At 43.7% G+C, this 22,906-nt stretch overlaps 4 protein-coding genes across 5 annotated transcripts in view; 2 read left to right on the plus strand and 2 right to left on the minus strand.

Annotated features, from left to right (window-relative positions):
• Positions 1-11,240, minus strand: part of kcnj14 (potassium inwardly rectifying channel subfamily J member 14) — a 32,024-nt gene extending 20,784 nt beyond the window's left edge. The window contains exon 1 of the mRNA XM_020093017.2: positions 10,768-11,240. The gene's annotated coding sequence lies outside the window, so the exon portion shown is untranslated. The remainder of the gene's footprint in view (positions 1-10,767) is intronic.
• On the plus strand, positions 1,253-5,089 carry uts2r3 (urotensin-2 receptor 3). The gene is made up of 2 exons (XM_020093068.2): positions 1,253-1,508; positions 2,944-5,089. The coding sequence occupies exon 2, from the start codon at positions 2,997-2,999 to the stop codon at positions 4,140-4,142; it is 1,146 nt and encodes a 381-aa protein (XP_019948627.1). The 5' UTR covers positions 1,253-1,508; positions 2,944-2,996; the 3' UTR covers positions 4,143-5,089.
• A 119-nt stretch (positions 11,241-11,359) lies between the features above and the next one.
• On the plus strand, positions 11,360-17,907 carry khdc4 (KH domain containing 4, pre-mRNA splicing factor). 2 transcript variants are annotated; one of them, XR_011245853.1, is made up of 14 exons: positions 11,360-11,525; positions 11,930-12,107; positions 12,755-12,883; positions 12,977-13,056; positions 13,147-13,199; positions 13,296-13,471; positions 13,660-13,871; positions 13,960-14,020; positions 14,734-14,794; positions 14,922-15,184; positions 15,319-15,462; positions 16,015-16,096; positions 16,184-16,269; positions 17,149-17,907. XR_011245853.1 is itself a non-coding variant. In XM_020092998.2 (14 exons), exons 1-14 carry the CDS (start codon positions 11,497-11,499, stop codon positions 17,379-17,381), a joined length of 1,815 nt encoding a protein of 604 aa, XP_019948557.1. In that variant the 5' UTR covers positions 11,361-11,496; the 3' UTR covers positions 17,382-17,907. The 2 variants fall into 2 exon arrangements, 1 of the variants encoding a protein (XP_019948557.1); XM_020092998.2 differs by having other exon boundaries at positions 11,361-11,525; positions 15,987-16,096.
• LOC109633052 (NADH dehydrogenase [ubiquinone] flavoprotein 1, mitochondrial-like) lies at positions 17,649-21,569 on the minus strand. The gene is made up of 10 exons (XM_020092640.2): positions 21,340-21,569; positions 20,584-20,666; positions 20,310-20,480; positions 20,039-20,222; positions 19,773-19,962; positions 19,112-19,324; positions 18,833-18,999; positions 18,680-18,761; positions 18,442-18,587; positions 17,649-18,331 (listed from the first exon to the last, which is right to left on the minus strand). The coding sequence occupies exons 1-10, from the start codon at positions 21,424-21,426 to the stop codon at positions 18,236-18,238; spliced, it is 1,419 nt and encodes a 472-aa protein (XP_019948199.2). The 5' UTR covers positions 21,427-21,569; the 3' UTR covers positions 17,649-18,235.
• Positions 21,570-22,906: the final 1,337 nt, after the last annotated feature.

Genomic DNA, 22,906 nt, shown 5'->3' on the forward strand with positions numbered 1-22,906 from the left:
TGCAACAGGACATAGTTTCTGACCGAAGATTCTTGACTCGTTAATCCAATATATAGTGGCCCTGGCCTACTCCCTGTGTTTTAATGGTTTAAGTGATGGTAGATTAAAGAAAAACACTTCTAGAGCCAAAAATGAAACCTCAGCTCACTTGTCATTGTGCCGCTGGTGGAGCCGCCCAGGTCTTCGCCTCTGTAACATTCATCGATGTGCTGTTATCAATGTGACTCGTGTAATGCTCACATTCTTTTTGTATAATAAATTCAGTTTTGTTTTGCCAACTGCTTTGCAACACAATTAAAAATAGAAATATATTTTATAAGTCAGTTGCAAAAACAAGAAAACCATGAAGTCTTTTCTTTTTGCTTTGTATTTTACAGTTTCTCTTCTTCACCACAGTCTTTTGTTACAATATAAATCATCATTACAGCCCTTTGAAGAGCATCGACAGTGTTATTACTGAATAAATCTAGTTCCCTCTTCACATTTTAAAACATCCTGGTTTCATGATTCCATCACATAAATTGGTCACTTTTAAACCTTAATGCTGTGAACATTTCTGACTTATATAGCATCTGATTATTTGCCAGGATATGATGTTGTGATACCATTTATGGTCAGATTCTAGACTTTTGTGGAAAGTCTCGGCAGTGTGAGATTAATGTCTGGTTAAAAAGGTATTGAAACCACTAGAGAGTTGTCAAACACCATGATAAAAACTTACTGTAAACCCCACTAAATGCAGCTTTAAAATATAAATATACATAAAAACAGACACAAATATTAACTTAATCTGTGTCTTAAATCCTTGTTCCACAATTCAGCACAGCTGTGGCCATTTTTAGTCATAATTCAAAAGCAACTGAAATGAGAAAACAGCAATTACAATAAAGAGGATGTTTTAGAATGGAACCTGTTTGTCATCCACGTTGATTCTCAGAAGTTCCACCACAAAGGACAAAATCGACCACTCGAATACATTTCTTACCATTATTAATTGTTGGAGAGTGAGATCTATAATTTGGAAGGATATTGTTGTATATTCTGTTGCTGTGGTGCTTTGAACAAATGGAAAAAATGTATATTTAAATCACTCTATGGTGGTGCCCTGGACCCCAGCTCAGGCCAACACAACTTAAAATTAATAATCAGTCCTATGCGGGATAAGACCCCCTCCCTCAGCATCCCATCCCACCCACTTTCCCCCCCTCACACTCACTCCTCTCCCATTGACTCAGACACATCCAACACTGAGTCGAGGAGGCAGAGCTGCACTGAGGACGGGACGGGACACAAGGCGGAGATCAGATCACTGAAAGTTTGGAGGAAGATCATCACCGTCTCCTGCTGAAGACAACAGATCGTCCTAATTCTGTTCCTGAAGAGGTCCGAGGGTTTCACAACCACGCATGAGCGACAGAGAGATTTTAAAATGGAAATGGAACTTTTTCTCCAGACAAATGCATGGAACATTATTTCTACAGCAGCATCTGGGATGACGCTGCTCTAGGGTAAGTTAAAGAAAAACAAATATGGTGAATTAATGACTGTAGTTCTATATAAATACCTTATAGGCCTATGCAGATAGTTATTTTTCATTAGAGTTGACATAGGCTGAAATAGCTGCTTATAATATTTTGACATATCTAAGTACAAATTATGATGTAGACTATAAAAATATATTCTCTCGGCAAATAAAGTTTGTGGATCCATAAATTGGCTGAATATTTGAAGTGACCTTTAATTTAATTTCTAAAAGTGTGTTATCAAATTTGACTAATTTTGCATTATTTGAATTATTTAACTTGTATTGTAGCCTATTGATAAAAATATTTATCCAGTTAAAAAGTGCATGGTTAAAAACATTTGCGCATTTGGATCAAAGACAATCTCACCGTTTATTATTAGAAGAATTCAGCTGAATAAATCTAAATAAAGGAAAATCCTCCTCTGCACCAACTCTCGGCTTCAAAGGGTCTTTCCACGAATATAAGTCTGTTATTTAAAGGGGAGTCGGTAACGTATGGAGGCCGTGCAGCACCGCGGGGGATCAGCTGCGCCTCCACAGTTCAACAGGAGCTCTTAACCCTGGAGCCGCCGGGGCAACCATGTGTCATACAGGCTGTTTCTGTCAGACTCCCCGTGTCCACTTTGATGTCGCTGCAGATTACATTACTGCAGAACACCTAGAGTTGTGTCACAGAACAATGTCAGAAAAGATGAAGTACAACATATGTCTCTTCTTCTGGACCTGCAAATTTTAAATGTATCAATTTTCAGTTTCTTCTTGTGACTAAACTACATGACAGCGCCAGGATAAAATAACAGATGTGCATATAAACCACAAACCACAAAGGTAAAGTAAAACTTGACGTCACTTCTGAAAATTTTTCTCACAAACTGACTTTTGAGGCATATTACTTTTACAACATCTTGGTGTCCCACTTAGACTAATTGTTGCCCAGCGGCTGACCTAAGGAGGAACCAGCCTTTGGGAGGTTTGAGTCCAGATTTACAACCTCCCAACCGAGCCCTCCTACTCTGAAAATCCAATTATTTTACTAGAACCCACACAGCCTCGCTTGGCTCCTTGTTAAACTATAAAAGTGTGAAGGCTGTGGCAGCCAGGACAGGTTCCTGCTCAAACATAAACCATCCCTGGTTTCGCTGACATTGTTCATTTCTACATGTTTATACGACTGTATTTACTTTATCTGGTGTCAAGTATACTGTACATAAATCACATGCAGTTATCTCAATGCATCAGTTTCCATCATCTTTGTGTAAAATAAATAAAATCTACAGGAAATATGACAAAGTGGAAAATAGTGATAAAACTAACAAATGATCCCTTTGTTGTCCTCTACACCTTTTTTTCTCTTTTCTTTCTTTCCTCTTCCATCTCTGTCTGCTGAAACTGCATCTTCTCCTTTGCGTTTGAAACAGATTGACCTTTAAACTCCATCGCTACGTTCTTATAACTTTAAAAACTCCACATTATGGACTTCTCAGGTTCTTTGCCGCCACCCTCCCCATTCCCCTTCCCCATCACCACCAATGTCTCTTTACCTTCCCCGTCTCCCTCCCTCTCTCCATCACCCAGCCTGGCATCCACCGCTCTCTTCTGCTCCCTCCTCTCCCTCCTCTCCTTGCTGGGCATCACAGGAAACCTGTACACGTTGGGCCTCCTTCTGAGGCGCAGGAGGAGCAGGAGAAGACGCGGAGCAGGGCCAACCTGCTGCCTGATGAGAGTGCCTGTACCGTTCTGCCTTGCCAACGCCTCCTCCCCCTCCACCTCCCCCATCTCCTCTTCTTCTTCCTCCTCCTCCTCTCTTCACCTCCAGGTGCTGAGCCTCGCTCTTGCCGACCTGCTCTACCTTTTCACCGCCCCCTTCATCGTGTACGACAGCCTGGCGTCTGGCTGGGCCTTTGGTGAGCTGGGCTGCCGCCTCCTCCTGAGCCTGGACCTCCTAACCATGCACGCCTCCATCTTCACTCTCACCGCTATGAGTCTGGATCGCTACCGGGCTGTGGCTCACCCCTTGCACACCTCCTCCTCCAACTCCTCCGGCCTGCTGCGTGTGGGCCTGGCCTGGGGGCTGGCGGTGGCTCTGAGTCTGCCCATGATGATCACCCTGCACCTGGAGGATGGGGAAAACCAGGAGGGCCAGCTGTGTGTGCCGGCGTGGGACGAGCAGAGCTCCAAAGCCTATCTGAGTGTGCTGTTCTGCACCAGCATCCTTGGTCCCGGGCTGGCCATCGGAGCCCTTTATGCCACCCTGGGCCGGCTGTACTGGGTGTCTCAGACCAGGCCGGCCTGGGCCACTGCGAGCAGCACTGCTTGTCCTCCCCGTGCTCCCAAACCCAAAGTCCTGCTCCTCATCCTGGGTATCGTTCTGGCCTTTTGGGCCTGTTTTCTCCCTTTCTGGATCTGGCAGCTGCTGCCCCTGTACCAGCCCGACATGCTGCGGACAGTACCGGTGGGGACGCAGGTGACAGTGAATCGCATCCTAACAGGGCTGACCTATGGGAACTCTTGTGTGAATCCGTTCTTCTACACACTATTGACTGGAAAGCGAAGACGCAACAGGCAGACGCTGACATCAGCAAATCAGCTCTGCCGCAAGAGCAGTCCACTGCAGTAGTGTCATGTCTGTCAGTGACTCAGTCCACGGCAGAGACGATAATGTGAGTGTGTATGTGTGTTCAACAGTATGCAAATTTATGAAAAGGTAATGTACACAAACGCTTCATGAATTCATCAATTAGTTGATTTAGAATTGGCCAAGGAAACAATGATACTAAGCAAATGATAGCACTTTGTAAAATGCTTTGTCAAAAGAAATACATATTCTATTAAGAGATTAAATGTTAATTATAATTTGTTTTGTTGCCAGTGCATAATTGCTTTATGAGTGGACAATATTTCCTATTTGGAGATTAGATGTTAATAATATTTGGGTTTTACCAGCAAAAGACGACAATCTCGTGTCACCTTTATTTTCAAAAACATTAGTGTTCATCACAAATAACGTCTCAACTTGCTGTAAACTCTCAAGTTTATAATTTGGTTTGAAATGTTTTATTGAGATTATATTTGTGACTATGGAAATGTCACCTTTAACATAATTTAACCCAAACTGACAGATCTAAGCATGGAGAGATTTGTTGTCCTTCAAGCAAATCGGTGCTACAAAATATAAAGAGGACAGATTATGTCATATGTTGCACATGCACAAGCATTTCCAGTAAAACCCTGACGCACTTCTGCTCATTTTCAGAGAACAATCAGAGAATAAAAGGAATATTAGCTTTTGAATGACTGGTTGCAACTGGTGAGGATCTTGTTGAGACATTTTTCTCAGACACTGTTTGTGGACACATGTTGGAGCAGGTCAACAGTCTTTGTTTGCTTCCCCTGAAGCCTGACTCTTAAAAAACAATTTCAGTTTTTATTATCACGACATGCATGTTGGGTTTGCCAGTGAGGTTGTTATTATGAATCGTGTTATACATGGCCTCGCCTTGTGTTGATTGTAACTGATGTTTATAATGATGAATAATATACAGCCTTGAATAAAAACTATGCTTTCTGTAAGTGTCGCTGGATCTTTAACTAAAGTTTGGCCGTGCACAAAAGAACAATATATCTAAATGGGGACTATGTAAGTTGCATTCATACGTCGTGTGTGTGTGTGTGTGTGTGTGTGTGTGTGTGTGTGTGTGTGTGTGTGTGTGTGTGTGTGTGTGTGTGTGTGTGCGAGCAGCTCAAGAAGGTCTTCCCACCTCTTGAGTGTCTATCTGGTGTTTCTGTGTATCCCTGTAGCAACAGTCTGTGTCTGCCTGTCTGACTCAAAGGCTGCACTGTACTGCATCACAAACCCTGCTGCTCTTTGACGCAGATGAGCAAATATTGGTGTTTGACAGAGAAGGGTAAGGACGATGGGATGATGGGACAAATCGGTGGGGCGGTATCAGGCTGGTGTGTGAGGGGGGTATACTTGAGGCGTCTGGGTTTAAGATCCTGATTTTCAATGTACCCGACTGATATGGAGTTTTGTGCGTGTCTCTAACCAATATTAAGGCGTAAAAAATGTCTGATATCGGTTTATCGGCAGATTATATTAACTATTAAGACAAATTGGAAATGATTGCTAAGATGTCGTTTTCAAACTCTTGACAGTGAAACGTAAGTGAGGCTTGGTTTACAGTTTAACCATAAAACATTATGAATAACTATAAATAGAAAGAGAACATAAATAAAAACAAATATTAAATATTATAATATTAATATTAAATAATATTAAATCTTATATTACTCTCCTCAAAGAAAAGACTGTGTACCAGAGCTCTCAGAAAGGTTTGCACAAAAGAGTCAGAACTGATCCACTAAGTTTTTAATTATATCACTGGTTGTTCAGAGTTGGCCTCAAGTGAAATATGTGGGCGTAGATATTTTCTTTGTCCACCCGTATGACACAGAAGCCTGTTACGCTCTATTAACTGTGGTTTACTGTGTTGTGACTTGATGTTCAGTAACTTGTGTGAGTACATAACCCCCAGGTAATCACTTACCAAAGTGATCTCATGTTAAATGTGACGTAAAATGAGCCTGGAAATACTTGAGGAAAACAAACCTCGAGTTTGGGTTTATTTATTTCTGCATAAAGTGAACACATGTAGGAAGATTCACAGAGGAGAAGAAAAGCTGAGGGCTGCAGGAGAAGCTGTGACGCCCAACAGGGCTTTACTGCACTGGTGATATACAGACAGGTTAAAGAAACACATACCAAAAGTATTTGTTAAAGGAACTCGGGCCATTTTCTCTTCTGCAATTCCATTATTTCTGAGGCTGTAGGGCCCTTCTACAATCAGTGCTGCCTACCATGTGTTTCCATTTACCTGGCCTGGATACCTCTGAGCGTAACGTTCCCACTGCAGTTATTATCTGGAGCCCTGTGCGGTCACACCACAGGGGGCGCCCTCTGTTGTGAACTTAATGCAATATCCATACACATTTCACAGACAACCGAAGCCCTCTCAGCACATTTGTCCGTTTGAAAGGAATTTCTTGTAGACAAAGAGTGAGTTCCATTTACAGCTCAAATCACCAGGCCTCATGTGAGATTCGGTGAGTTTTGGACCCCTGGGCTCATACCACAATGACAGAAAAGATGGAGGGTTCAGCTTGTGTAAAGATGAAACTTGTCCAAAAAAGACATCGGGCAGCGGTGGCGTGGATATTAAAGCACAGAGAGCTTGTTGTTCGATTTTCTGCGTCTTCACAGTGGACAGGTTCTGGGTGTCTTCTCAAACTCAATATATCAGATGATTAAGTCTTCCCTCAGGTCTGCTGGGATGACTGCGCGTCTGATAAACTACAAATACACGGTGTTTGGTCAACCCAACCAAATGGATGGAAAATATTGTCTCAGTTGGCAGACCGGCCGATCTATAAACCTTGTGTTGTTTGTGTTAGTAGTTGCCAGCGCCGGCCGACTTGCTCCAATCATAACTTTTGTCCTCATGTGCAACAGAAGCTTCTGATTTCATTCTGCGATTACAGGCAGGGTCCACGGGGAAAACACAAGTCCACATATTTTCTTTCGGGAACATCGCTGTGTGTTCTACCTGAGGATTTCATAAATCCCAGCACATGTCCGTTTCCTGGAACCAGCAGGCATCTTTCCATGCCGGCATCCCCCCGCCCCGCCCGTCAGGCTCTCCCTCTTGACCAGTGTTTGAGGCTCCTGCAGGTGCCCCTCCCCTGGGCAGCCCGCTCAGGAAAGCATCCCGCTGTGTAGACGAGACGAGGCCAGGGCCCGGGCCAGATTCATGCTGTGAGGTGTATAAGAGGCTCCCATTCTCTCCAGACATACACACACACACACAAAAAAAGATTCCCTAAGCACGCTGCCTCCGCCTGCCCTCCTCTAAAATCCAATCTCCCATCTGTTTTCCCTCTCTCAATCATTTTCTGTCCTCTCCACACTCTCTGCATTGCCTACGCTCTATTCCTCTGCATGCTCTCACCTTGAAGTTAATTCATGTTTTGGGATCATAAATGACGGAAACTCTTGAGAGAGTTCCAGATTTCAACATCTGCAACATCACAGCAGCATCTATCAAAGGCACAAAGTCAATACACTTCATGAAACCCACACATGTAGTCAACACGGCCTTAAAAAAAAACAGCTTGTAATTGCTGGTTTGACAGCAAACTCTGAAACCCAGGCGCTCACAGTGTCTCTTTGTTCAGTCCATGGTAACCCCACTGTGAGGCGCCCTCCTTCCCATCACGTCCCCTGACTTTACACCTCGGTGTCAGCCGCCAGGATCAGGCCAGACCCAGGCGTGTGTGCCTTGAAGGCCGGAGGTTACATCAACCGACATACACATTACGGGTTCGCACTTGAGCTCTTACTAGGAAAGACAGTAAATATGGCGCGTCTGCCCCTCTCGCTGTGTTTCACCGTGTCTCTGTGCTGCGCTGCCTTCTCCTCCTGGCAGCACTCTGTCCGTAAACAGTCATCCCTGTCAGCTCTGGCCTCACAGCTCCCCTGACCTCTGACCTCCTGACACTTCACTCATCCGAGCCCCACGCTGTGTTCATGCAGAGAGATCATGGCTGAGGAGGGACAGCAAGCAAAACCATGACACTGGTCCACATTACAACAAAAGCTTGTGTTGCCTTTTAAGTATTACTGCTGAAATGATGAATCCATCAACAGAAGACTGAATTTTTCAAATTATGAAAATAATTGTAGTTGCAACCCTCTAACGCATATAAAACAGAAGTACTCTATTTTTATGAGGTTGTAGCTCACCAAAGAGTTTGTCCTTGCTGTGTTAAAGGTACATTTCAAAAATAGCTATGAGTGATTACATTCAGTGGTGTTAAAATAAAAGAGTTACATTAAATCTAGTGAAGTCAAGACTTTTACTATAAACACGTTTAACTCAAAGGGTAAAACAAACCAGTCCGACCTGTCCGTATGAGAGGCTGAGGACCGAACACTGAAGTCGAACAGAACTAGACAGCCACCTGCAGGTGAGACTGACACTGTTCGCACCTGCTGAGCATTACTCTCCTTCATTTCCTCACAGAAGCCACATCACTAATAAAAGGAATATTTATTTCTGGTTGAAAATAATTATTTTGTATAATAGGTTCATATTCAGTCTTATTACAATGCTACATCAGACAAAAGACCATGTCCATGAACATGACCTCGTCTGTGTTTGTGACAGTACTCAGTCATTTTTCTTGCTACTTAATTTTGCTATACAGTCAAGTTTCATCCTCCCTGATAAACAGGAGCTGCAACCCACAAACAGAAAAATCTACTGAACCAAGCCTGTATCACAAAGTCTAGACTAGTTACTATATCTATTTTTTGTCCTTTGGAATGAGTGTGGACAGTTTGTCTGTGCCCAGATACTTCAATAAAACTCAGTGTGTGCGTTCATCTTTTCATTATGTATGTGCCAAGTTAACCTTTTGGTCACTGTTGTCATTATACAAACATGATGCCATGTACTTGAAGATTTTATCAGCAGCGGTTAGCAACAGCTATAAAATGGCTGCCCTTGTTCCCCTGTATCTTCATTAGACAACACGTTCTTCCTCTCCCCAGCTCAGGTGGCTCAGTAACTGACCCATCCCGGTAACAGTGTCCCCATGGGAGGACACCTCCCGTCCCGAGGGGTCAACACTGCAAGGATGAGCTCTGTTTAAATACTGTATGTGGACAGAAAATAGGAATACTGACTTTTTTCCACATATGGCAGATTAAAGTGTATATAAACTATTTTTGCCGTATTTGAACAGTCATTGAAATGATTATGCAAAATTCTACTCAAAGGCTGTATTGTAACTTCATTAATAATTTGTTACTGATCAGAAAATCAAAAATAAAATCTACTTTCAATAAAAAGAATAATGGAGCATGTAAAGGGTACTCAGCTAAAAAAACATCTTCAAGACACGGAGGAGAAAGATTTTAACTTAATTTTGAAAAATTTTAACTGTGAAATTTACAAAACAGTTTTTTAGTAAAGATTAATATGCTTCTATTTTGGCAGACTCTTTGCTGCAAATGACTTTACACATTTCTTGGGTGAACTACTTCAGTAGAAAAAATAAACTAATACACAAAATGATGCTTGATTTCTGTAGAACGAAAAAAATAATCTATGACCTTCAGGTTAGAATTTTGAAAACAACCGTCACCGGTCCTACTAGATAAACCAGAAACCAGTGTTGTGATCGGAAACTAATACTGACACTTTCAAAACAAACAATTTCTTCGAATGTGCACATGACATGGAGCTTGATCCTGATCAAACTGAAGACAGCAGAGTTCTGCAGTCTGGTTTCATCACCCAGGAAGCAGGACAAAAGAACCTCAACTATGGGCCTTGCTGCTGCCGGTTGTTGAATCTGTTGATCCATGTTGCCCCCATACAGCGTTCTCACCTTCCACAGTAAACCTGCACCCACTGGCCGTGTCCCTAAGCTCCTGGGTGGTCAGTAACTGAACACCTGAACCTGCCGGACTGACTCAGAGTAAACCCAGTGCATCAGCACACACTGGGATGCTTTGGTCTGTCTTTGAACATGACGACGGGTTCATCCTGCCTCCGGCTCTGGGTCCGATCCTCAATTATAAGATTACAGTTGTGACAACCTGCAGCCATGTTCAGACTGAAAGACTGAGAAGGCTTTGACATCTATTTGCAAAAGAAGAACCCGTGCTCTCGACAGATTAGAAAGCAAGCTACATTAAAATGCCAGGAAAACAAAATGGCAACCAGTGTTGGACATGAGAGACCCCTCTGAGCTGGAGTTGGTCATATTCAAAATATATCACATTGGAATTGAATAAAGAACATTTTAGTGATATGAATGTAATTATGTCAGAAATGAATCATCAATTCTTAAAACTAAACAGAAATAATAATGTGACATGTATTGAGTTAATTATCGATATGAACCTTTTTATCTTAATACAATTTTTGGCCATATCATCCAGCCCTATAATAAGTACACAGGGAAATCATGAGTCAAGATTTCAGAGCTTGTTGCTATTGAAACATGACGGACAAATGACTGTTTGTGTTCTCAGTGACACAGAAGGGGGAAACCATGTTAGAAATCTACAGGAATTCCAGAATGAATCAACGGAAAAACAACATCATCCTGACAAGTCTTTTAAAAGTTTCTGTGAAACTGTGAAAATACATACATATTTTAAGAAGTAAACCTACCTTGACTCAACGTGCAGGCCTGTTTGGAGACATGCGCTCGGACTCAGCTCCTTCTCCTCCACTGGAAACTTCACTGGCTCCTCTGCAAAAACTCACTGAGGGTGGTGGGGAGGTGATGACATGTGGAACCAGGTGAGACAGCAGCAAACTCAGCCACCACACCTGATGAATTTTACTCTGAGGCACCAAATAACTAGAAAAGGCCCAACAACCAATCCCTTTCAAATCAATCAAGCTGCACCAAACTTCACACACTCATAGACATCAGTTCTATAAATGTGCCTGGTTTCATTTCATTCAGATCCACGAGTTATCTCCTGGGCCAAACAGTGGAAGTGTTGAAAAACGTCCAACCTCAAAATGTTGAAGAACATAAAAAATAAAAACCCTGATCCAGATCCGTACCAAAATTCAATGGGCTCTTCCCTGACCCCCACCACATGCTTCGCGATAATCCACCGGTTATTTTTTGTATAAGCTCACTTATAAACAAACAAACAAACAAACAGGGGTGGAAACGTGACCTCGTTGGCGGACGTAAACGTGACTTGCGTTTTGGCGCCATCTTGCGGCGACATCGTTAAACAACCGGAGGCGGAAACAGCGAGACACGAAGCTCGCACCCAAAACAACACAACCTGCAGAGGGCTAACATCTGCGGAGGCTGCTGGAGGGGCTTCACCTTGCACTTTCTCACTGAGAGGAAAATCCCCTTCAGACAAGACCTTGATGTCATTTTGTGGAACTCATAACGGCGGGTGAGTGCGTCCCATCGGGCTGTTTTTACAGTTTCCCCGCGGTGTTGGAGTCTCCTCCGTGTAGCTGCTCTCTGTTAGCCCGGCTAGCTAGCTAACGGGAGCCTGTTTATGTAATCATGGCGGACTGCTGCCGGGCTCTGGGGCACGTTCGTTTTCTTTTATTTACGTGTCACACAAGCGGAGGAGACGTGTGTTTACATGATCCTGCTCATGGGCAGGAACACGTGGTCACAGTATGAGGGAACGCTCCGCAGCCCGTTCTCACTTTCCTCAAACAATAACACTGAAGGTTTGACTGTTGTGAGCTAATGGCAGGTGGTTTAGCTCCGTGACACATCAACATAAACAAGTTCAGCCTCCATTTCTTTTCCCTGTTTATCTTATATTTTCTTCTGTCTTCCCAGCCGCCGCAGCAAATGGGACCAGCCCGGCCCCGGCCCCGGAGGGATGGGGGAGGCTGAGGCTGCACCCACCGGGGCTCTGGATGCTGCCGCCGCCGTGGCTGCCAAGATTAATGCCATGTTGGTGGCCAAGGGCAAACTGAAGCCCTCGCAGATCGGACCTCCAGGACCTCCCGAGAAGGTGAAGAGCAATAACAGATAACATCAGACCTCTTATGAAGGTTGTGTTGTAAAGCCAGAGGAGTAATGTACACACGTGTGATAAAGGCAGTCCTGTCAGTGTGATGTGGTTTAACAACATCACATACCACACCACCCACTATAATTAGAACAATCAGCACCTTCATCAACATGAACTGAACAGCACAACCTTCATGTAGCTGGGTGGCTTATATCGTGAGACAATAGGAATTCATCTTGTATCAGACCCCAAACTGTTAATATCAATCTTGTGGGGCTGATGCCAATATCCATATAAATAACAACCCTATATGTTTGTCACTGTTTATTTCAGATGAACTAATAACATTTTCTTTTCCCAATACAAATACCTGGATTTTTGTGTATCAACCGATACTCAGTTATCAGCACATCTCCCCACTCAAGATTAAATACTTTCATCATTATGTTGTGGCACAAAAATCTGTCTTCAAGTACTTTGTGGCAATGTGAACATCTTATCTTGTTCACCCACATTAGAGAATATTTGTGGGGGAAGACATTAGTCTCTTATGAGCAAGTTCAGGTTTTCTTCAGATATTTCTCATTACTGAATATTATTTATTTGTATTTGGGGTGACACATATTTAATTTAACCTCCTCATTCAGATTATGGGTGTTGGGAAGCCTCCGGTGCCAACAAAAGCCAAAGATGACCTGGTCGTAGCCGAGGTTGAGATCAACGACGTCCCTATCACCTGTCGGAATCTCCTGACGCGTGGACAAACCCAGGATGAGGTCAGCAGCAACATGTTACATCATATCTTAGCATTAACTTCATCGGTCGGCTTGTGAATTAATAATTGATTTGTTTTGTACTTTCACAAGCAGATCAGTAAAGTAAGCGGCGCTGCGGTTTCAACCAGAGGGCGTTTCATGACGTCAGAGGAGAAAGGCAAAGCTCTACCAGGGTGACTCCTCTCACCTCACTTTTAGCAACTGATAAAACTTCTTGTTTACTGTTTATTAATAATAACCTTGTTTCTGCTCTTTCCACACAGAGATCGACCTCTGTATCTCCATGTTCAAGGACAGACGAGAGAACTTGTGGACAGTCAGTATTTTGTCAGACTCAACATTAATCAATAATAGATCTACGTCTTCATGTTGACAGTAATTAGATCAATTATTTTTGCCCCTTGTCTTCCAGGGGCAGTTAATAGAATCAAGGAAATAATCACCAACGGTGTCGTCAAGGCTGCAACTGCCTCCTCATCGTCTTCTTCATCCTTCACCCCAAGTTCGGTCACAGTTTACCACCAGCATAACCAGCCTCCACCCTCACTGCCCCCCATTACCCACCACAAACCACACTTTCAGTCGGGGGTAAGGAATCTCTGTTTGAGTCATTATAATTTTTAATAAACTAAGATGTCGCAATGACATGGTTATTATTCACCTTAAAAATGTCTGTATAGGTTTTTTTCTTTCAAAAAGTTCATATTTATTTGGATGGTGGCTGTCATGATACATACAGTTATATTTGTGCTCTTTTTGTTTTCTTTGTGTTTCAGATGCATTATGTTCAAGATAAAGTCTTTGTGGGACTGGAGCACGCTATCCACGGGTTTGTGGTCAAAGAGCGGGTCGAGGGCCCTGGCTGTTCGTACCTTCAGCACATTCAGGCTGAGACTGGGGCCAAAGTTTTCCTCAGAGGAAAAGGGTCAGGTTGTTTAGAGCCTGCCTCTGGGCGAGAGGCCTTTGAACCCATGTACATCTACATCAGGTCAGTGTTATGTTAAACCTTTCTTTTCGAACATGATTTTTGCGTGTGCAATACTCTCTAGAGCTAAACTCAATCTTTTCCTCTCCAGTCATCCCAAACCAGAAGGACTCGCAGCAGCAAAAACCTTGTGTGAGAACCTTCTTCAGACAGTGAGTGAATTCCTGTTACTGTAAAATGAGTAACCTCTTATTTCAACTACAACTGGTATTGTGATTCCAAATGTTGTTTCAACATCTGAACAATTGGAGTACCATATACTGCCATTGTTCACTGATTGGAGGAAGAGCTGGATCACTGACCAGCTGACCACAGTTATGTTGGGTGCAGTTATTCCCACTATTTGGAAATTTGTCACAGGTCTTGCAGCTTAAACAGAAGTAGTTGTTTATAACACCCAAATAAATCCTAACAAATATTCCAGAGGTGCATAAAAACTAAGCAAATGGTCAATTCATATATTCTAAACTGATCCAACTCTTAGACATGAATGTGACAACTATTGTTGTCTCGAACCAACTCTGGACAACAAAGCTCAAAGTCAGAGAGAGGAAAAAAACATGCATTTGAATGTTGTCATTAATCAGAGCTTTTACAGATGTTTCATCTTGATAATATCTTTTAGAATCAGAGTTATAGAGAGTTGTGTAAATTTTGTGTTTATCCTTTACCATGAGATTAGCTGGTATTTTCTATACAAACAAATAATACAACAGAGACATGGAGGCTCAAAGCGAAACACAATAGTTGAAAGTATTATGCAGTATATTTCTAATATATTTTCTGTAAAAGATTTTAAGAGTTGTTGTAATATAATTACCTGCAGTTTGTTCCAAGCCTGAAGTAGAATGTTTTTGTTTTGCAGGTCCATGCAGAGTATTCTCGTTTCCTCAATCAAATGAGTACAATGATGCCAACACAACAAGGTACACAACAACTGCTCGTCTGTCTGTGGTTTGGATTTCTGGCTTGAGTTGTTACTGTTGTTCCTGTTATTGTACAAGTCAGGAGAAAGCCTGACATGATCTGCCCCCCCTCTTCCTTCTCCTCCAGGCTTTGCTCAGCCTCCAGTGGTGAACGGGATGCCTCCTCAGCCTCCTTACTACCCCCCTGCTGGATTCCAACCAGCCTACCCCATGCCTGTACCACCACCTCAACCCCAACCTGTCCCTCCACCTTACACTGTCCCCCTTCCCATACCCCCTGCAGCACCCACAGGTGTGCCTCCCCAATATGCACTCCCACCTGGCCCTGTTCCAGCCCCCAGCCCTGCTCCAGCTCCTGCCCCTGCTTCTGTTCCAGGCATGATGCCACAGGTAAGAATCAGCCCAGACATCCCTCATCTTTATATAATGTATATTTTGAATAATAGACATTTCTGATTGAAATCTACACACTCTAACTAAAACACCAAGGTAATAATGCTTCATGTTTTTCCATCTGTCTGCAGACTCTTCCTCCTGTACCTTTTCATCCATCTGCCGCAGCACCACCCAAAGCTCCACCCCCTGTTGCCCCCACTAACCCACCACAGAGAAGACGCTTCACCGAGGAGGTACCAGACGAGAGGGACAGCGGCCTGCTGGGATACCAGGTGATTAACAGCTCTCCATGTTTGTCATCGTTTTTCCCTCTACTATTCTTTTCCTCCATCTTGTTTCCCACTCGTTTGCTTTTTGCCTCTTGTTTTTTGTCTTCCCTTTTTCCTGAGTGCATTTTGGGTCAATTCACTTTCATCAGCTTGTTGTTATTTCTGTGTGAAGCTGCTCTCTTTTGTCACTGTCTGGAGTTTATCCTTCATTTCTCTCCTTCCTCTCTTCAAATGTGTAGTGTACAGTGGTTGAGATAGCATGGCCTGTTACCTGTTCACTTATGTGTTTCTGCTGCTAATATGGAGTTTCACAGAAAGGTATTATTTCTTATAAATTTTAAGTATCCTTCAAAGTGGATGAGGAGAAATCTCTGTGTAATCACAGACTTGTGGTAAGCTGTTACTCGCAATGACAGATTTTTCTTTCACATTGGTGCTGGGGTAGGTAAATTGTAACAGATTTAAGTGTTAGGACAGGGTTTAGTTGAGGATGTGTGCTAATCGCGCCTGTGTTTTTCTGCTCATAGCATGGACCCATTCATATGACTAATTTAGGTGCAGGCTTCCCAGTGGGCAGCCCTGAGACTGCAGGACCCCCACCACCGAGTTCCTCTGGCCCGCCGAGTGAGAGGAACAGGTACTGAGAGTTTTGTGATATTTGCTTATATTTGATCATCAATATATTCAACAGTTTACTCACGCCATCCCGTCTTCTGTTCTCCAGTAGACAACTAATGCCTCCACCACTTTTGCCTGTGAATGGAGTGAGACCCAAGATGGAGGAGAGAAGGCTGCCCCAAGGCCCCATGGGTAAGGGCATTATCCTGTGGACTGACAAATCACTGACCAAATCCAAATCCACATCCACAGTTCCTGACTGTGCCCTCGTTTATAAGCTCAGCCTGGATCTATTCACAGCCGTAATGTCGAGCTGCAGAGTGTAAAATGTAAATCCTCTCCGGGCCACTCGACTGTCTTCAGTTCAGCGGCTTCTCTTGAGTTTGCACATGTAGTTGGCAAATCCACAGCTTTTTCTTTTGGATTTGAAGAATGAGCATCCCTGCTCTTGTGGCAGATTAGATAAATGCAGCATTACACGCAGGCGCGCACACACAAAGCCTTCCAGGATTCAGCTGCTGTAACTAGAAACCTCCAGGTAGTGAGGTGGAGCTATGACTCTACATCTTTTTGTGCATTGTTCAGTCATTTGTCTTATAAATCGAAACCAACCGTCCCGTTCTGATGACATCATCAGTCTGGAGTGTCCGCAGTTTGTTTGCTTTCCTCACTAACGAGAATCTCTCCTGTTTTTGTGTTTTTCTCTTTTTCTCTGTGTTTTTCTTCTCTTCCATGTATCTCTGGGGCCATGCTGGACACTGATTGGGGGTGGGGCACGACTCGTCCTGTGACGCTGTCCTGCCACTCGATTGGACGGCCCCTTACACTGTCGCTCCCCACCAACCAATGGCTGCCCCCTCCTCTCCTCTGCTGAAACTATGATTTAAATCTATTAACTATTTGTTTCTCCCAAAATGTGTTTGGAATAATTAACTTTCATGTGTTTTTATATGAAACATTTCGCTGCTGCTGTTTTTGTTTTTCTTTCTCTCCCCATATTTCTTTCTCCTTCTCCCTCTCTCCCCAAATGTGCCACCTTTTCCTCTCTTCTGCGTGTCCTCCCTCTTACAGAGCCCGCAGTGAAAAGATTAAAAACTGGTCTGGTAGCGTACACTGGGGATTCATCTGATGAAGAGGAAGACCACTCCACCTCTAAAGCCTCAGGGCCAGGTAACCCTGGGGCGGTTCCCCCCCTCTCCATCTCCTCAGGCTGGACACAGGGCTATCGCTGCCCTCCCCCACCACCCCCTCGTGCTAAAACACAGCCACAGCAGCAGTCGATGCCTTTCTGGATGGCACCGTAAAGCAGGAAAAGTCTTACCTCCCTCAGTGCTTTCTACAGAGTCTTACAGGACGTTCAACCAAACTGAGCCCAATTTTTTCCAGCTCTCATCACATGGAGGACTGTTCAAAGCTTCTAATGCTCTCAGCATTATTTTAGTGTGAAGGGTCCTAATGGACAGTCTTTGGTTTTTTGGTTTTTTTCAGTGCACATGATAGTTTGAAGATAATTATTTGCCGGACTGATACTCCAAACTATTCTGTGTATGTATAGATGATCAGATGAGATATTCTGCTTCAGGTTTTTTTTTAATGGAGTGATAACCCCATGCCCCATGTCTTTGTAAAAACAATTTCATCTGGCGATGATGTTGTACATCACTGACCACTTCATCCCATATTTCCTACTTTTCTGCCCCTTTACTTTTTTCTGTCCAAGTCAGTGACACCATCCTTTCGTATTCTGTTGTTTTGTACAGATCATATCGGACTAAATGTAATTTGTTTCATGCTTTTATGAAATAAACTTAATTTATTGCCATGTTTAAACTTGTTCTCCGTATTTTCTTTCTGAAAGTCTGTCCTGGGATATGTGGCAAAGGATCATTACAAACCAATCAGTCACATATGTAGCTGTAAACAGATGTTCCTGCTGAAATAAATTGTGAGAATCCTACTCATAATAAAACTACTACTTATCCAAGGATGATACCTTTAGACTTCAAAAAACTTCAAACTCTGTCTTATACTGTACCATCAAGAAAAAACATTTTAATTTTAAAAACTATGCTCAAAAGTATTGTTTACACATTTAACATGATGAGCTTTAAAATAACACTGTTGTGTAAGACGGAAAGCTGACATGGACATAACACTTTCACATCATCTCAATGTCCGGCTCTCTTGGAGGGTTGTTCTTGTTATACTGACCAATGCGATTCTCCATGATTGGCCGGAAATGCCGGATTAGGCCCTGTAGAGAAAAAAAAGACAAGAACAATAAAAAATTCAAATAGCTACTCATTAGAACTTGGAGCATCAGACACTGTTTCTTGTAAGGAAAACGCCTTCAAGAGATCTCACCTGCACAGGCCAAGCGGCTCCGTCTCCGAGGGCACAGATGGTGTGTCCCTCGATCTGTTTGCTCAGCTCCCAGATCATGTCGATCTCTGAAACGGCTGCTTCTCCTCGCACAAACCTCCACATCATCTTATCCATCCAGTCCACACCTGAGGCAAAGGATGCAGAGGGAGGAGGTCCGCACACACAAAAAAGACAAACAAGCTGGACTGTGAGTGGAACACATTCTGCAGTGCCTTACCCTCTCTGCAGGGGGTGCACTGGCCACAACTCTCGTGTTTGTAGAACTCCACCAAACGTGCAATGGCTCTAATCACATCCGTCTGCAGGGAAAACACATTGTCAGTGAAGTCTGATTGTAAGTGAAGGTGCAGTGCATTGTGGGAATCTTCACCGATTTATCCATGACTATGATGGCCGCAGTTCCCAGAGCCGTCTCTGCGCGGACGAGGTCATCGAAATCCATCAAAACATCATCGCACACATTCCGAGGGATGATGGGAGTGGAGGACCCCCCTGGTATCACTCCTAAAAGATTGTCCCAGCCGCCCCTCACTCCTCCTGCATCAAATCGAAGGGGAGGACATTTCATATCAATATCTCATAAAGTAAACCAGCATCAACACAGAGGAGGACTGTCAACACACACACACACACACACACACACACACACCTGCGTGTCTCTCTATCAGCTCCCTCAGAGGAACAGACATCTCCTCCTCCACTGTGCACGGCGTGTTCACGTGACCGGAGATGTTGAACAGCTTGGTCCCAGAGTTCCTCTCCCTCCCAAAGCTGGCAAACCAGGCCCCGCCTCGACGACAGATCGCGGGTGCCACAGCAACCGTCTCCACGTTGGAAACTGTCGTCGGGCATCCAAACACCCCTTTAGGGAGAGATGCAGCAGGAGTGAATAATCTGTAATACTAATGTCAAGTTACTCTGCAGTTTCTTAAAGGGAGCGTTCACTGATATCCTCCTTCGTACACAAGTAGACATTCAAAAACATTTGAATGTCAGGGCTTACAGACACTTGGATGACACCAGCAGCAGCAGTATGGAGGTATTTTAGGTTTTGTCTGCTGTTTTTATACGTTTGAAGATTCGGTCGCCATTGACTTCAATTGTATTAGATTTAGCTGCAGCGCTGTTTACCCCTGAGAATCCAAACGTTTTTTGTGAACCCAAACACGTCACCCACGCCTCCATCGTCATATTGGTAAGGAGAGAATTAGTGAATTTTCATTTTTGGGTGAACTATCCCTTCAACCCCTTATTATTAAACTTTGTAGGAAATTGGATGCAGGGGATTGTGGAGCTGACCGCTGCCTCACCTATATCTGCAGGGAATGGTGGCTTCAGTCGGGGTTTCCCTTGTTTGCCCTCGAGAGACTCGATGAGGGCCGTCTCCTCGCCGCAGATGTAGGCGCCGGCTCCTCGCATCACAAACACGTCAAAGTCAAACCCAGAGCTGCAGGCGTTCTTCCCTATCAGCCCTGCTTTGTATGCCTCATTAATAGCCACCTGTTTGAGGGAAAGACATCATCATCACAGCACGAGACAAACTTGCACGACATTCATCCCTGTGGGTTTTACACACCTGTAGATTTGATGACTCGTTGTAAAACTCTCCTCTGATGTAGATGTATGCAGCGTGGGCACCCATGGCTCTTCCAGCCACCAGGCAGCCCTCGATCAGCTTGTGGGGGTCGTGACGCATGATCTCACGGTCTTTACACGTCCCCGGCTCGCCCTCGTCAGCATTCACCACCAAATACTTAGGCCTGGGAGACGGATACATCAGCAGAGTGGCATTACTGGTGCAGACGTGGGCCTGGAGTCTCCCTCATCACAGATGTTTCTGCTCCTACCTCCCGTCGCTGGGTTTGTTCATGAAGCTCCACTTCATTCCAGTGGGGAAGCCTGCCCCCCCCCTGCCCCGCAGCCCTGAGATTTTGACCTCGTTCAGTATCCAGTCTGCTCCCTTCAGTATGATCTCCTTCGTCTTGTACCAGTCTCCTCTTTTTGCTGCTCCCTTCAGTCTCGAGAAGGAAGGAGACAGAGATTGTGAGACGGACGATGATTTTTACAGGGTTTCAGGTCATCAGAGACCAGGCAGGAGGATTTTACATTAAATATTTTTACCTCCAGTCATGCCGGCCGTATAAGTTGGTGAATATCCGGTCCTCGTCGCTCAGGGGGCCAAACGTGGCCTTTTTTGGCTTCACCTGGTGACAGAGAGCAAGATGTGTTATAATGTGTTATTATGTGTTATTATGAATTTTAGTGAGGTAATACTGAATTTAAAAATTATTTGATCGATACAACGGCGACATGTTAGTAAAATGTTTAGCACTGTCACCTCACAGCAAAATGGTTCAGGTTTGAATCCCTGTGTGGTTGAGGTTCATCTATGTTAGACCTGTGATATGCTGGCAACTTGTCCAGGGTCTACTCTCTGATCACATATTAAAAGAGCATTTAAAATTTAGATCATGTATATTAGGTACTGAAATTTTACACTATTCAGTATGGAACAATATGCAAGAGACAAGTTGATCCAAATTATCATCACTGTTTCATTAACCCTATGACCGGCTTTGCATTCATTGTATATGCAGCAGTGTTAATCACAAGAAGGTGATTAGTTTAAATCATGTCTACTGTAAAAACATGCCCAGAGCAAACCCCAGGATATTAGGCTTTTTTAACTTAACACCTTTTAAGCACCTCAGATTCTTTCAACTATGTTTCAACGTTACATTATTGAAATGTTGTAACTGACATGTAATGTGAAAATATGGACCAGAGACAAGTTGATCTAAAGTATCATCAGTGTCTCATGACCCCAGTGATCTGCTGTGTGCACAGTAAATAGAGCTGCAGTGTGAACAGGCCCACCTGAGTTTGTGCTGCGCTGCTGTAGCTCAGCCGCGGAGTGATCTGACGCATCACAGCACCCCACAGCGTTCCCCGCGGCAGCATCATGCAGGAGGAAGAAAACAACAACAACAACAACAACAACAACAACAACAACAACAACAAACTGTTTGATTCTCCTCAGGATTCTTCTGATCAACGTCTCCTGCAGCTCAATCGATGTGTGAAAGCTTCCTGCTGAACGAGCTGCTCCAGCCTCATTAAACTAAGAGGATTATTAGACAAACACGTCACTTATCTCCCAGCTTCCCCTGTGGCGCACACAGGTATCCAATACTTCACACAAACGCACAAACGGTCACTGTGAGGGGTCAGAATCAGGGTCCAGAGTTAGAATAACCTTTGACCTCTGACTGTCATTTAGTTTGATATCAATGTAGTAAACCCCAGCCGGGGGGGGGGTGAAGTGTTTGAGTCCACAAAACACTTTAGGACATTCAGGTGTAAACAGCTTTGCAGCCGAATCCAATAAAATTGAAGTCAATGGTGTCCTCTTCTTCAGACGTACTAAAACGTAATAATAATAATAATATAACATGCCTTGTGGTGTCATCCAAGTGTCCACGAGCCCCGACAATCATATTGGAAACGGCCTCATTTACATGTTTTTAGCCTAAATGTCCTCTGATAGCCTCAGAGGAGGGGGGGTCATGTACGCACAGGAACATTATCGCGTGGCTACATCTGCTAGCGTCGCCACTTCCAGTAGCGGACATTTAGGCTTAAAACCCGTTAAACCCCTGTGTAAATTGGTTGTTGCAGATTTGCCACGGGACGCAGTTCTCTGCACCCTGGACACTCCCACTTCTATTTACAGGGAATTGGTATTGATTTATGTTTTTTTGATCTAATGTGATTGGTCAACCCCTTCAGCTGCAAGGTGACCGGCAAAGATGATGTGACTTCTAGTGGAACTGCGGCAAATCCGGTAATTTCTTTACATAAACATCCTTTCACAAGGTGTTCAGTTGAGGAGGAAAAGGGAGCTTGGTCCGGACCAACCCGATTTACAGATTCAGCAACCGACAAATGATCGATGAAGAGCTTACAGCCGAGGCTTCTCCACTCTTGTTATGAGAAACAGAGTTGACTAACTCCTCCATACCGCTCCTGTGATGTCATCCAAGTGTTCGGAAGGCCCTTTATTCAAATTTGACTTGAAACGGCATCATTTACATCATGTTTTTAGCATAAATGTACACTACCAGAAGTAGCAATGTGGAGAAATAAAAGAAATTCTTAGATTCTGACAAGGATGTCAATGGACATCATTTCAAGGTATATCAGCATTATATTTTTTCCAATTGAGCTTGACTGGGCTAATACCAGTTCAGATATCAGATACTTCCTCTGACAGATGTTTAGTTTTGGCCAAGTAACACGAAATATCAGTACAGAGATGCCAAACTTATGCTCAAGCATGTAAGAAACTAGCTTTATTTGGATCATCATATATAACATGTGCTTTTTTCCCCCCAAATGCATTTCGGCCATGCTTTAGTATGTTTTCTGTCCCTGTTATATTTCA

Source organism: Paralichthys olivaceus, chromosome 13 (assembly GCF_024713975.1).
Source record: "Paralichthys olivaceus isolate ysfri-2021 chromosome 13, ASM2471397v2, whole genome shotgun sequence".
Taxonomy (NCBI): Eukaryota; Metazoa; Chordata; class Actinopteri; order Pleuronectiformes; family Paralichthyidae; genus Paralichthys; species Paralichthys olivaceus.